General features: G+C 38.8%; 1 protein-coding gene across 3 annotated transcripts in view; it reads right to left on the reverse strand.

Moving 5' to 3' along the window:
- Nucleotides 1-6,257: 6,257 nt before the first annotated feature.
- CD28 (CD28 molecule) overlaps nt 6,258-15,808 on the reverse strand; it is a 35,010-nt gene continuing 25,459 nt past the window's right edge. Inside the window, exons 4-5 of one of the 3 annotated variants that reach the window (XR_006962716.1) lie at nt 12,764-14,454; nt 6,258-9,326 (exon numbers count right to left, since the gene is read on the reverse strand). Coding sequence is in view for 2 of the 3 variants with exons in the window: in XM_047083487.1 (XP_046939443.1) it covers nt 14,326-14,454 (129 nt within the window). In the remaining variant the exon portion in view is untranslated. Of the gene's footprint in view, nt 14,455-15,808 lie in introns of all 3 variants that reach the window. The other 2 variants (XM_047083487.1, XM_047083488.1) reach the window with 2 other exon arrangements.

Consider the following 15,808-nt stretch of genomic DNA (forward strand, 5'->3'; position numbering starts at 1 on the left):
GCAGAATTCAGCTGTAGTCCATAGTTTGCTCTGTCTTCACACTTTTTTTTTATATTTTGTCATCATGAAATTCATCTCAGTCGGGGAATAGAGCATATTTATTGACACTTTGTTGCCTTAATTTATGATGTTTAGGTATTTAGTACTTTATCTTGAGCTCCACGAAGATTAGGGCTTGGCCTGCCCATGACTTCAACTTTAAAAGGCCCTCTGTTCAAGACCTCCTTGATGCTTGGCACTCTCCAGGTCTAGGTATAGAGATGACTTACCTATGCATAATTTCTCCCCTTGTCCCCCCAGTCTAAATTTGTTTTATGCTGTTATTCTAGCTCATAAGCCTTATTCTTTTCTTCATAGCGCCTACCTCAGACTGTATGCATATTTTTGTAAGTTTATGTGTTACTGTTTATCTTCCACCTTTTTGAAAGTTCCAGGAGGAGGAAATTTGTCTGCTGCCGTTATTTTATACCCAGCGTGTAGCTCATAGAAGACACTCAACAAATATGTGTTGAAGGAACAAATGAGAAAATGAATAAACTGTGGATGGATGCCTGACTCAAAAATCTATCTACTAGCCCAGGTCTGACTCTTGAGTGCCACAATTCTATGGCCAGCTGCCTCAGAACGCATCTCTTCCTGGATTCCCAGAAACATGTCCAACTCAACATATCCAAAGTGAAATTCATCATCTTCCTTCCCTGCTAAAAATCACTGTCTCCTCCTACATCCGTGTCTTAGATTGCAAGTACCACCTGCTGTAGCACCAGTCAGCATCCAGAGAGCAACTCTCTCCCTCCCTCCAAAAACTCCTAGTCAGCCACCATCTTAACCTTCCCAAGCACCTTCCGCTAACCCCTCCCTCCATCCCACATTCTTGTTCCACTTACTATAGCAGCTACCAAACCACCCTTCACACACTAGCAAAATTACCTTTCTAAAATGCAAATCTAATTAGGTCCCCTGTGCTTAAAACTCTTCCAGAAAGTTGGGAGGGTAGGAGTTAGTGTAAATGAGCTAGATCTTCATCTTTCACTGTGGAAAGTATTTAAGTACCGTTAAGTTTAATAAATCAAGAAATATGAATATACACATATTTAGGGTTATGAAAATAAATAGAAACTGTAAAAAAATGAAGACTAGTACTGTAGCAGAGGGAACAAGGATGAGGAAGACTTTTAGTGTTTATTGTGTGGCTTTCCATAAGGTAAGGTTATTAATCATAAATTATAATAATTTAAAATGAAGATTTAAAATATATATATATTTTATTAGCTTTCCAATGCCCTTGGGATAAACTCCAAATTTCTTGGCATGGGTCTGTCATAATATGAAGTCAGCCACACTGCTAGTCTCATCTCTTACATTCTCCAATATCAACCTGCTCTCCAGCCACTCTGAAATCATATGCTGAACTCCTCAAAGGCACCATGCTTGTGTTTTTGCACAAGCTGGTCTCTCTACCTGAAATGTAAATCTCTTCTCTGTGATCTGGTTAAGTCTCCCTTGTCCTTTAAGATTCAGCTGGTGTCACGTGTTCCACGAATACTTCCCTAAGTCTCCCCAACTCCTCCCATGCGTAGGTGGTGCCACACCCTTGAGCTCCAATAACTCCCTATGCCTTATTTATAATAGACCAAAAAAAACATGGGACTGGTACTGTGTCTCCCACAACCCGGAAGCTTCCTGAGGACAGGGGCTATATCTAACTTCGGTGCCAAGTTCAGTGCAGGCGCAGAATGAGTATTTCGCAGATATTGATGAGGAGCTTGCATCTTCATCACTAAAATGAAGGAGTTACAAGCAAAAAGCTACTTTCCTTAAAGAGGTCCTACATTAAAAGGCAATAGTACAGCTGAAAACAAAATGGACAAAGAATGTGAGTAGATAGTTCACAAAAAATGAGATATGAACGACTCTTAACCATATGAAAAGATACTGAATCTGATTCACAAAAAAGGAAATGCAAATTAACTCAGTGATGAGATACCATTTTAAGCTACCAAATTGGCAAAGATCAAACTGTGATAAAACTGTGTTATTGGTAATAAATAGGATAACAGGCTCTCTCGTACAAGGCTGATGGGAATATATATCAGTATGATCTCTATGCAAAGCAAATTGACAATATTTCTAAAAATTGAAAGTGCAAATACTCCCCCTCAAAGCAATTCTACTTCACACAAGTTTGAAAAGATATATATACAGTAACATTCATTCCAGTCCAGAGCCAGATCTGAAATTCCAGTCCACCATGATCTTTCACCTCTGAATTTGAATTGTATAACATTTAGTTGGAGCTTAGCATATACTGTTTATGTAAATCTCTTCTATTTACCCAACCAGATAGTAAATTTCTGAGATCAGGACTATGTGTTAAACCTCTCTGTCCTTCTCAGTGTCTATCACTATACTGAACATATGTGTGCTGTTTGCATTCTCTTCACATGACACAAGGCTTCCTCCAGGAAATCCCAAAGCTACTCTAGAAGTTAATGTGTCATCCCAAGGAAGATTGGTGTTACCTGAGTAGCCACTGCAGAAACTAAGAGATACTGAAGTAATCGGGGCTAAGCCTACTAAGCAAACCTACTTTGACCTTTTGGTAGGATTTCAGTAGAAGAAAAATGGGAGAGGTTTTTGTTTTGTTTTGTTTTTTAATTTTAAGCTGCTGGTCTAAATCAACAATGTAATTTTTTAATTATATTTTTAATAAAGTACATTTTGAATTTTTAAATTTAAGATATTTTTAAATATTTATTGTTTTACACCTACTATGACCTCTCTCTCTCTTATTGGTCCCCGGAGTTTAAGGAGCATTAAAAATAGTTTCAAACAGAGAGGGAGACAAAACATAAGAGACTCTTAGATAAAGAGAACAAACTGAGGGTTGATGGGGGGTGGGGAGGAGGAGAAAATGGGTGATGGGCATTGAAGAGGGCATTTGTTGGGATGAGCACTGGGTATTGTATATAAGTGATGAATCATAGGAATCTATTCGCGAAGCCAAGAGCACACTGTATACACTGTATGTTAGCTAACTTGACAATAAATTATATAGAAAGAAAGAAAGAAAGAAAGAAAGAAAGAAAGAAAAGAAAAGAAAAGAAAAGAAAAGAAAAGAAAAGAAAAGAAAAGAAAGAAAGTGTAGGGGGACCTGGGTGGCTCAGTCGGTTAAGCATCTGACTTCAGCTCAGGTCATGATCTTCTAGTCTGTGAGTTTGAGTCCCGTACTGGGCTCTGTGCTTACAGCTCGGAGCCTGGAGCCTGCTTTGGATTCTGTGTCTCCCTCTCTCTCTGCCCCTCCCTCGCTCATGCTCTGTCTCTCAAAAATGAATAAATATTAAAAAAATTAAAAAAGAGAACGTGTGAGAAACTTCAGTTTTTGGCATGTTTATATAACAGAAAACAATTATTGACAATAAAGGCATAAACAGGTAAAAAAGAGAAACAAACAAACAAACACAGGGATAAAAAGAGACTAGTCAGCTAGATTTTACTGGTGTGTAGTGTCCTACACTATAAGGAAGCAAACCAGTGTTCTTGTATTTCACATATATATTTAATTCAAACAAAAATAATATAAAAACAGGGAGGGGGACAAAATATAAGAGACTTTTAAATATGGAGAACATACAGGGTTACTGGAGGGGTTGTGGGAGGGGCGATGGGCTAAATGCGTAGGGGGCATTAAGGAATCTACTCCTGAAATCATTGTTGCACTATATGCTAACTAATTTGGGAGTAGATTAAAAAAGTAAAATAAAATAAAATAAAATAAAATAAAATAAAATAAAATAAAAATCTATGACTATAAGTTCCCCAGACTCCTTGTAGGAGGTGCTCCTTCTTATCAGTTAAGTCTTACTGATCTCTTGTGAGTTTCTTGTATCTTCAGCTATTCTGCAATCTACAACACCCCAATAGGCAGTGTGTTCAAGGCAGCAAGTTTCCCAAGTTTCCCATGTCAGCAGGTATGAATACTGTCGTAAGTATACATCTAGCATAACATTTAGTTATTCACAGTTACCAGAGACTAATTACTGAGCATGTCAACGAGACAAGATACTAGTGAGTCAAGTTCTGTGTATACCAAGTAATATAATCTGAGTGTTTATGAACATCAATAAGCATAAAGGAGTTACTAGTTAAATGCTTTAAGCTTCATGCAACAGAAAAGCCAACTCAAATGCCTTAAATGATAAAGTTATTTATTGTTTCACATGACAAGAAGTTGAAGGAAGAACAGCTTCAGTGTTGGTTCATTCTACAGCTCAACGATGTCATCAGAACACAGGTTCCTCCTCTCTTCCCGCTCTGTGTATCTCTGCGTGTTCTTTTTGGGTTAACTCTCCTCTCCTCTCAGTCCTAAAATGACTGTTCCAGATGCCACTTACAGACACAACACTCTGTAGCAGGAAAGAGACTGTTTATTTCCACCGACCTCTTTTAAAGAGCCAGGAAAAAATTTCCCAGAGACCTCTTAGAACACACTGCCTTGGCTCTAGTTCAGAATGTTGTCACATGTCCATGCTTAAAAGCAGTCACTAATGAGAAGATAGGACCACTATTCTGGCTTAAACCAATTATTACCCACTCCCTGGAACGCCCCAGAAGCACAATGGGGTAGATACATGAACACAATTAGAGTTCTGTTTGTTGCCAAGGAAGGGGAAATGGGTTTTGCTTCTGAATGTCTAAACAATGTCTGAAAATGTATATATTAATAGAATACATTTCGACAATCTATGAAATTCTAAATCTTTATCAGTAGTCCTCAATTTTCCCAAGTCTTTTCACAGTAGCTAGTTGATCTAATCTGTCAAAGGCCAAAACAGCTTGCAGATATTTATCAAATGACAGATGTCATTCATCCATCCATTTATTCATCCAATTAAGATGTGCTGAGTGGGGTACCTATGTGGTTCAGTCAGTTAAGCATCTGACTCTTGCTTTTGGCTCAGGTCATGATTTCATGGTTTGTGAGTTTAAGCCCCACATTGGGCTCTATGCTGATAGCGCTGAGCCTACTTGGGATTCTCTCTCTCTCTCTCTCTCTCTCTCTCTCCCCCGTCCCCCCCCCCCCCGCCCTACCCGGCCATCTGCTGCACAGGCATGCTCTCACTCGCTCTCGCTCTCTCTCTCTCTCTTTAAAATTAAATTAAATTAAATTAAATTAAATTAAATTAAATTAAATTAAATTAAAACAAAATGTTAACAACAACAAAAAAAGATGTGCTGAGCACGTATCATATTCAAGATAATAGTTCACCATGGAAGACTAAATAATGTAAAGTTTATGTCATCAAGAAGTTTATTATTTGGAAAATGATAAACTCTAAAAATGATGTAATAGTTTCTTGTGCTATAACATGAAGGTGCTTTTAAGATTAAATTCACACAAGAAATCCATAAGTTCCAAAAAGTTTTCAAGATTTCTGACCTAAAATGTATGAATAAAGTTCATGATTTTCTTAAGAGAAAGTAATGGAAACCTTTATGATCAATTACTGAATTTAAGAGTTATAGGAAATTATAGATTTATTCAAATAATCCTTACTGAAAAATATCAAACATAAAATATTTATAGCTATAAAATAGGAATGCGGTGATGGGCAAAAACCCAAAGCAATGAATTTATTTGGGGACGATTATTTTGGCAGAGTTATAATCGGGAATATGATTATACGATACCTATTATAGATATCAGACTTGAAGTTATTTAGTCCAAGCCACTCATGTACTGAGAACTACAAAATAAGAATACATTCTGCCATTAACAGAAAAGTTCCAAGGACAGCCCAGGAAAGAACTCCAAACCTGGTGTTCTCCAGGGCACAGGTTTTTTTCCTCTGAGATCTGAGCCAGGAAGTTTCTTCTCACATTACTCCTAAACCACCCTCCCCCCACCAAGAAGTATTTCAGAGAAAACCACCCAACGGAATTAAATTGTGCAGAAAAATAAATAAATAAATAAATAGTGCAGAAAAGAATAAAGAAGGGACCCAAGAGAGAAATTTTTATGGTATTAAGAACAATTCCACTTTTTTGGTTGATTGTTAACTCTTGCTCATCCTAGATAATTCCTGTTTTGAGAATGAGGACCTAATTTATTCTATAAGGAATGCAGTCACCAAGTAGCAGAAAGGCAAGCATTCTGTCAGGACCTCAGCAGTCCATATGTGTGGGCAGTAGAGAAAGGCACTCTCTGCAGGTGGACCTAGCTCTTGCAGGTGAGTAGCTTAAGGGGATCCAAAGGGATTTCAGCCCCCTCCACCCCCTTTGGCTAGGGGCCCTGTGCAGGGCACACAACACATAAATATACACAGTGGGCCTACATGACGGAAAAGAAAAATCTTGGAATTCCTGAGGCTGTTCATGTAGACCCAGAACTTGAATGCCATATACAAAGTCAGGATAAATTCATTCTGCCAGAATCTTTATTCATTACTGACATCCTAGACTATTGGCACAATGATCTTAATCATCTGACCTTTTAGAGGCAATTTCCTCATCTTGGCTGGACAGATCAGACTAAATGCTACATTTGGCTCTATTTTTAAATTGCCCAGATGGGTGTATGACTTGGGGTGCCCACATATGCTGGACTGCTTCCAGAGACTGTTCGTACCTTGGGTGTAACCAGCAGCTGTAGACAAGAGACATGAATGGAGATGAGAGAATGGTAAGGGCTAGGTCAGTGTCCTTCTTATGTAAGTAAAACTGATTTTACCACTTCCCTGTGAAAGTTTGGATTCCAGGGGGTGGTCACTCTTGGTCCCCTATAAAATGGCAGCCAAGTGCAGATTGAAATCATGGATGATGGGCAGAAAGTAGGGGGCCAATTCTGAGACAGCTGCTTCTGATCTCTGCTGCACCTACCCCATGTTGGATTGGATTGTGCTACGTGTGGAAGAGTTCACCGTGAAAGTGGTCCTGTTCATTACACTAAACAAAGCCATATTTTTTGGCCCTACCTGCTGTGATTCAAAATTTGCTTTGTTTCTTTGGAGATTAAAAGGATTTGATGCTTAGAAAAGAGGAGAAAAGGCAAACTGGACTTGAGAGAAGAGTAACCACAATTCCTAAGATTTTTAGGCTTTTAGCAATAATGTACAGGGGACTGCATCATCATTCAAACAGCTTCTCCTCATCTTTACTTTTAATTTCCCATTTCTTCTACCTAAAATGACTTTCCCTCAGACGAAGTTTCTTCTTCCTTCTTGCATGATCCATGTCCTTCTTTCAAAACAGATGCTTAACATTCACCACTTCCAAGAAGCCTTTTTACACATCCAAACTGATTGCTTCCAGCCCTAAAAATGCAGATGGTGACTGGAACTCAAAGACATAATTGTAACTAAAATTGTGGTGTGGGTCTAAGTCAGCAAACTGCAGCCTGCAGGCCAAATGCAGCCCACAGCCTGCTTTTGAACAGCCCATAAGCTAAGAATGGATTTTACATGTATATGTGGTTGGGAAAAAAAATCAAAAGAATACTCATATTGTGTAACATATGAAAGTTACATGATATTCAAGTATCAATGTCTACAAATAAAGGTTTATTGGAATGCAGACATGCTCATTTGTTTACATATTGTCTATGGCTGCTTTTGCACTACAGTGGCAGAGTTGAATAGCTGCAAGAGACCATGTGGTTGCAAAGCCTAAAATATTTACTATCTGGTCCTTTCCAGAAAAAGTTTATCAATACCTCATTCTAAGACACTAGAAATGTTAAATAAGAACATCTCAAAGAAATAGATTTCAGGCAAACCAACAGAACAGAGGTTATCAAACAGCCACATGAAGGTCTGAGCCCATAATTAAGACTAAATGGTTACCAAGAGGAGGAGCGTGTTTAAAGAAGAAGGAAAAGGGCTATATAAAGTCTACCTTTTACATTTCGTAAGTGTGGAGATAATAATGTCCGTGTTGCTCACTGCCACATACCCAGTATCTACCCCATTTCTTAGAGCCGAGCAGGTGCTCGTTGAATAGTTATTGAACGAATGAATAGGAAGGAAGGAGGAAGAAGCATAAAACAAGTGAAACAAGAGTTGCACAGGGTTGGGAGTGAAAAAGGGTCCCAACAGCAATCTCAAGTTTGTCTATCCTTGCATAATATGCCACAGGTTCTCAAAAGTTAGAAGCTAACATACCATTTAGAAGCTAACATATCAATTGTTAATCTGTGCCCAGGAGATGAAAAAATGACCAAATGACTATAGTAATGGCCATGATCCCCATTCAAGCCCACCTTTCCACCCCTTCCTCAATCACCAGACACTTATATATTTAGTCCAGAGACAAAATTGAGACTTGAAGATTAACGAGGGGAAGGAAATCAAAGATAAAGCTCATGAAATAAACATCACCACTTGTTGATCTTTGATTAACTGGCTCTTCTTTCCGAAACAGGGCCTCTTTTTCTTTCTCTCTCTCTTTGCTTGCAGGTGACACCCACACATATCCTTCAGTGTTGGCAGAGATGCTCACTCAGATAACAACTGGAGTTCATGCTGCACATTTTCATCTTCATGTGTCATCATCACCAAGTAAAACCACAACTATAGGAAAACAAAGCTGTTTGCTGCTCTTCTGTTTCAACTGACATTTCCACCCAGCTCTCACAACTTGTTCTTTGGAGCCAGAGGAGTGTTTAAATCTGTCATCAAGACAGCACTATCAAGAGGCAATGTAAGGAGAATCTAGTCCACCCCTACTCTAGGATAAATTCACCCTTCTGTGACTTTTCGTCCCCTTGAATTCCTGGCACTCCAACACCTTTCACAATTTAATCAGGCAAACAGGATACGTAGCTGGTCTTTGGAAAGCATACATTCTGGCCTTTTGAGTAGTCTCAATAATGAGGTCAGCTTAGAAAAGACAAAATATTCTTGGATCACCTGTATTTCATCCCGAGCATTTTTCAAGTATGGAGCCCAAGTGTCCACACACCCTGAAAAGAACAAAAGAAATACCGCAAAAGTGTACTACATTCTGCTCTGGACAGTGGTCTGGGTTTCTAAGTTGTGAGAGCCTGTGAATCTTCGAAGGGAAAGCATCCATTCATTTGGGATGCCATCAGAGACAGTGGAGAGATCCACCCATGCAGATTTGTTCCTTAAGAACCAAACTTCTGAGTACCACTGACGAAAAGTCAAGAGTGAGGCAGTGCCTCAACTTAGGAGACACAAATAAGTTACCAAACAAGGGTCTTGTAATGACTCTCAGACCATTCCAGTTGCTGCTGCTGGTGTGGTGGTTTGGCCTCCATTATGATGGATCTAGAAGTTTCTTTGATTTTTCCCACTCATCCATTATCTCTGTTACAGGCAAGATGAGAGAGGAGAAAGGATACTGCTTAAAAAAAATCCATATTTTTTATCAGACTAGAGAAAAAAAGGTAATTCAGGGCTGTGAGCAATTATATCATTCAATAGTTATGTAGTTAGAACATGGTGGGAGATCTGTTAGGTAAAGTTATTAAGTTTGCATTTGATTGCACTTTGAACTTGGGTTTCAAGGTGCTAGAACCTTTTTACATAACTAGGTTACACTATTTTTATTAGCCCAATAAAGGAGCACTTATTGAGCAGATACATTTAATGGCTGATTTTTACCAGTCTTGTCCCTTTCTGATTGAATTGGTTCGTCCAATTGAATTCATGAGTGATTAGCTAAGTTCAGGGTTTTTTGGAGTAGGAGGATGCATATAAACTCATCTTTTTCAAGTTTACCTTTATTAAATTTAATGAGCTCCACTTCAACAAAGAAGAGTCACTTTGGAGAAGAACTCATGGTACACCTATCTAACGTCAGGCCACCTTCAAAGAAGAGTTTGCAATTAAATAAATAGGAGCCGCTATGTAAATTATCAGACAAGCTCTGTGTCTCTTTTTCAAGGGCCTTCCCCTACCTGCAAGATGATAGCCGTGTGTGTGTGTGCGTGTGTGTGTGTGTGTGTCTGGCGATTAACATATCTGATTTGAATTTTCAATTTACTAAAAGTGCCACTATTTTGTTTGTTGTTGGTCTTTTATTTTTAAACTGTTACAAGCCATTAGAGTGTTCAGTTATGAGCATGACAGATAAAGAAGCTGAAATTATCTATCCCCAGCATTCTCATCTGTGAGCTCTTTTTGAATCATAGCCAGGCAAGGCATTTATAGAATTTGCTGGGGTCAAAAAAAAAAAAAAAAAAAGAGAAATGAGTAGCAGTTCATAGTGAGATGGGATTTTAACTACCAAGGCAACAGTGTTAGAAGTCTCAGTCTAAAGTCATGTTTAAAACATGGTCGATACTCTGTTAAGAGCAAATTTGGGAACTACAATGGAAAAGCAACTTACTCTTGTCTGTGGCTTATTTAGCATGACCTTTTAAGATGATTCTAACAGTATTGGTTTTCATCACTGCACAAAGATTTCTAAAATGTGAATGAACTTCTATCTATCAGGTTTTCTTTCATCAAGTTTGGCTGTGTATTATATATGTTTTACCTCCTGTTTCACTGATAAAATGGATTTTTGAACTTATTAATAGAAAAGTAGAAAACAGAGCTGACTCTCTCCTTCTCAGAGTATGATTAGTACATTTAAGCTGACCATTACTACATAAGGTGTATGCAGTTCATTCATTTAATCAATAAATATACATTTCATTCCAGGTACTTTTCTAGGCACTGGGGATATGGCAATAAACAAAGCAGACAAAGTTCCATCCCTCATGAATCTTACATTCTACTTTGGGGAAACAAACAATAAACAAATAAATAAGTTTTTAAAAATCTTGCATAAGAGATGGTGAAATGCTATGGTAACAAGGCAAGCAAGGAAAGTATATAGGGTTGGTGGGGCAAGTGGGGGTATTAACTAGGGCAGAAAGTAACATTTGAGCAGAGGCCTGAAGGAAATGAGGGAGCAAGCCAGATAGATACCCAGAAGAGAACATTCCAGACAAAGGAAAGAGTATGTGTAAAAGCCCCGAGATGGAAACATGCCTGTGATGTTTGAGGAGAAATATGTTGGAAAGTATGCATATACCTCCAGGAGAGATTTCCTGAGCTTCAAATGTGCTTAGCGTGAGAAGTCACTCAGCCCAGGACTTGAGAAAATCCTTGCCACTGTCCTTGACTTGGGTCAGTTACAGGTCTACAGCAGTGATGACCCTAGTTCTGGGTCCATCACTGCCACCATCTCTAACCTCCAGAATGTATTTGAATTTAACACTTTGGGGTCAGTCCCCAGGTGGGCTGTGGCTCTTATCCAGCAGAGCAAAAAGCTGAAATGAGGGATCTAACATCCATTTAACCATCAACATCTCCATTAAATTAGCCATGATAACTAGTGGATCCGTTAGTTAACCCAAGGGACTGATGGGGTCAAGACTAAAGTTTGATGTCTCTCGTAGAACATTCACATCACACAAAATGCACAGCCTGACATCTCAAAGATCTAAACCATTGGTATGATGAGAAATTGTGACTAAAGCCAAGTAAACAAACCAGGAGTGTACCTTGCTTGAAATAAAACTACTATCTGAAAGTTTGGGTTTTTTTTAAAAAGCTAAACTGGAGATTTACTTTAAAAGATTTATCCCACACCATTTTTAAATAGCAAGTTTTCTCCAGATTCATGGCCAAAACTGAAGCATACCTGCTTTGAAAGACAAATACTAAAGCATAAATTTAAAAACAGGTACGTGACAGTTCAGTAATTTTACCACTGAGTACACAGAACATAATGTACACTTGGTCTCTTTAAACTGGCATGCTTAGTCCAACATAAGTGAGTTCACAATCAAAAATTATAGAAATACTGTTAACTATGAGACTCTTACAATAATAGCAGCAAATGGCATTATTTTCTTCATAATTACCTTATGTGAAACTGTAAAAGCATTGCTCCAACCACTGTTTTTAAACCATTTCTTGGCTCATACTAATAATGAAAATGGACTTCCCTGTTAACATTTCTACTTTGGCTCTGTTCAGAGTGAGTAAGAGAAATCTAAAGTGTGATTCATCTTTAGTAGACCTATTTTTCCCATCAGAAAATAAAACCATTTTTTTTACCAAAGATCAAATCTTTCCATTTTTGAAATTTATGTTTTGACATTGCCCTTTCTAAAAATTCTCTAGCTCTATCATTTTCAAATCCAATCCAGTCACTTGGATTAAAGAACTCTGTGTGCCAAGAGGCTGGCAATGCAGCACACGTGCCACTAAAAATTCAGTTTTTGTCACCCAAGTACTAGCGAGTTTGACCTTCTTTGGGTTAATTATATTCATGGAATGGAAGCCCATTTCAAAGTCAACTGAAGTACAATATTTTCTGTCTGGAATCATAGGATTCCTATCCCTCCCCACATCACACACACAAAAAAAAAAAAAATTAAAGAAGACTTCTTTCTATACATAAAAGTGGGGGGCAGAATGCTGTACATTTCATTACAAGCTAAAATATTCCAAAACAGGAAAATGGCAGAAGTTAAGAGATTCTCAAATTTTATAGCACCTTATCCCTGGGTAGTGGGTTTAAATTTGTGTTACAATATTCTTCCCCTTCTCGGGGCATTTCCCAGTTTAATCTTTATACATAATTTATATGGCAATAATAATAATAGCTAACATTATTTGTCAGGTATGGTACTAAGCATCAGGGACAAGCATGAAAAAAGGACAAATTTGGGTCATGCCCTGATGGAGATTATAGTCTAGGGACAGAGCAGTACATCACTGGTCCAGTACATTATGATCATTACCTCCATTTTATAGTTGAAAAGCCAGAGTCTTAGAAAGTCAGCAACTTGCCTGAGGCCAACTAGTAATGGGACTTGGACAAGATCTATTTCATCTGCTTCTACAACCTAGACTCCTCTAACGTCTGAATAAATCGAGGCACTGAACAAATTGTAAAGGCAGCAGTAAAGCTCTTCTTCAAGGTCCCCAGGCATACTCCATTTGACCCAAACCGGAGGCAGAAAAATATCTGTGCTCATTACAAGGTCAGGCTTTACAGGGTCAGGCTTTGTTGAGTATCTTGAGAACTTTGATGTGGACTCAAAAGACATACTCCAAAATACTTTTCCATGTCATTGGACCTCCAGGGTAAACACACAGCTGAACCCACAGAGTTCTGGAGCGCTGAGCCCTAAAGCACATAAAGTCTCTGTAAAGGAGTTCTTGCCACATTTCCTTTTGCCTGTTGTCTTCTGGAAATCTTCCACCAGATGCCAGCCACTCCCTGAGCACACTGGCAAGAGTCGCATCATTCCCTTCTATTCTCCTCCTTTAGAAGAAGCATCTTGGGACTCATCCTCCATATACCCTAATGAGTACTAACACCCCTTTTTCACAGTATCATTGCTGCTCTGGATACGCTTTCAGCATCCCACTTTAGATTTCTGCACAGATAACAAAGAGACCAACCCAGCAAATCTGAAATATATGGAACAGAAAAGCCCCCTCTATGATGTGACTGGAATGATCTGCTAAAGAAATAACACTTCATAGTATTCAAATAATTTTGACATCGGGTGGTTTCATTTCCTGACACATTCTTCTGTGGTTTGGGGGGACTGCTTTATTCTTTTCAAATCATATTGTCAATACTACATTGAATTCCCATTGCAGGGAGTAAGAAGAGCAAGACTGCTTCAAATTGCTTTGAAGGTATTCCACTGGTCCAAAGGACTAAATATGACCAGAATTCAAAAAAACAAAAAAACAAAAAACACAATGTCTATATCTTTCTTAACCAAAAGTATTAAATAGGAACTAGTGGCTCATTTCATGAATGAGAGACAGTGTTTTAATGATTTTAAAAATATGAAGTCTCCCCCCTCCCCCACCCTTACCTACCCCCACCCTAAACCCCTCTTTAACCAAAAGGAATGGTTTTGTAACCTTTCTTCTCCATCTAAAAAGTCCTTCCATATGACACTCCGCTTGGCCACAGTGTTCAGGTGAGTGAGATGAAAAAGAAGTGAAATGGAAAACAGATTTCAAGGCTAACAGAATCCACTGGCTTTTTGTTCTCTACTGTAACCTCTTGATCAAGTCAATAAATACATGGTAAGTTGAAATTTGGGTCATGGCACTACAAGATAGAGCCTGCCACAGCAATATTCTTTAACTTCATTTCAGAGCCTCAAAATGTTATTTGGTCTAGTCATTCAAGAAACATTGGCATCGTTGGCCTAATAGGAGCCCCTAATGGGAGCTGGTGGCCGGCTGAAGACGAGGCAGTTTTTTCCTATCCAGAGCAGTTGTGTTGAGCAGGTGAAGCGCTGCCAGCCGGCTTGCATCTGGATAGGCGTCCATGTCAGGAACGGTATGCCGCAAAGTCGCGTGCTGGGGCGTAGGGTTGGTAGTGCCTTCGGGTGGGCCCTGGCCTCCGGGGGGTCATGTTCATATAGTCACTCTGAAGGATCCTACTCCTCTTGGTCTTCATCTGCAGAAAAGAGAAACATCACTGTGAAGGGGGCGGGGGCACAGAAAGAGACGTCATGGGAGGAGCTCTAAGACTTGGGAGCAACTATTCAGAACATAGACTGTCAAATGAAGCTGAATACACCTGACTTCACTGAGCGCTTTGGACCTGGATAGTGACTAATCAAACCTAATTACTTTGGACTCTTCCAAATTGCGAAATCGGAATCAAAGAACGCATTTTAGATAAATGTACCCATGTTACTCTTACTACAATCATTTGATCTGAATTCCAAAAGCATATCTAATTAACGTATCCTTTGTTGATACGTAAATACTCTTTAAGGCCCTTCCTCCTATGAAAAGGTTGAGCTTCTCCACTGCAATCTTCTTACGTTAGTCATTTGGTTAACAAGCTGTTTTTCCTTAAGTAATCCAAGAGAACCTTAGATTCTGAAATGATCATAAAATTCATAGCAGTGGAGTCCAAATTAGTGGAGAGTTATGGTTCTAGACAACTACTTACATTCCTATTCTTTTATATGCACGTACATTTCTGTAAAGACAATAGTGTCCTTCATCTCTGTTCCTCAGACTCTGCTCCTTCTTCCCCTTTCTATCAGGGGTAAGGGAAGAAAGTAGGGGCAATCCTAAACCCAGAGCAAGAGCATACTTGCCATAAATCTTAGCAAAGTTTTGATTGGGCATTAGGAGCATCTTTTCTGAACCAACATGATGGTAAAATTTACATATTTGATAAAAGTCCCATAAAAATTCTAGAAATAGAAAGCTACCCAGATTTCTGAATGCAGAATTCTCTATTATGAAAAAAAAAATGTCTATTTCTTGCCACCTAGGCCTGGTGCATAAGTAGATATATTGCATGTGAATGGAATGAACACTTGAATAAATATGTAAGCAAGTGACTTCTGCCCTGGCCTATTTCCATGCACTCCTCCATGAACCATTCATACCTTCGTTGTCAAATGGGCAGGAGCAAGTGTTGAAGGTTGGAAAAATACTGACTCCCACATTACCAAATACAGCTAACATGTTTTCAGTTGTCATCATTTGAATTCTCAGCCACATTCTACACTAATGATTATTCTCTCCTTTTTGAAACACTCTTCCATTTGCCTTCTGTGAGATGGTACCATCCTGGTTTTCATCCTACCTGTCTGGCTACTCCTTGCCTGCCTCCCTTGCAAGCTCATCCTTCTTTAAGTAGTCATTCAATGTGAGTTCCCCATAGACTTCTACTCACTCCTTCCTCTCTCTCTCTAGGCAATCTCATCCCCATTTGCAACTATTCACCCAAATTTATATCTCTGACCTAGACCTCAAAGGCACTTAAAACTCAACATGTCCAAAAGGAA

This window comes from Lynx rufus, unplaced genomic scaffold, assembly GCF_022079265.1.
Source record: "Lynx rufus isolate CCGP_SWC_20201006 ecotype Redwood Valley unplaced genomic scaffold, mLynRuf1.p SCAF_2, whole genome shotgun sequence".
NCBI classification, from domain to species: Eukaryota; Metazoa; Chordata; class Mammalia; order Carnivora; family Felidae; genus Lynx; species Lynx rufus.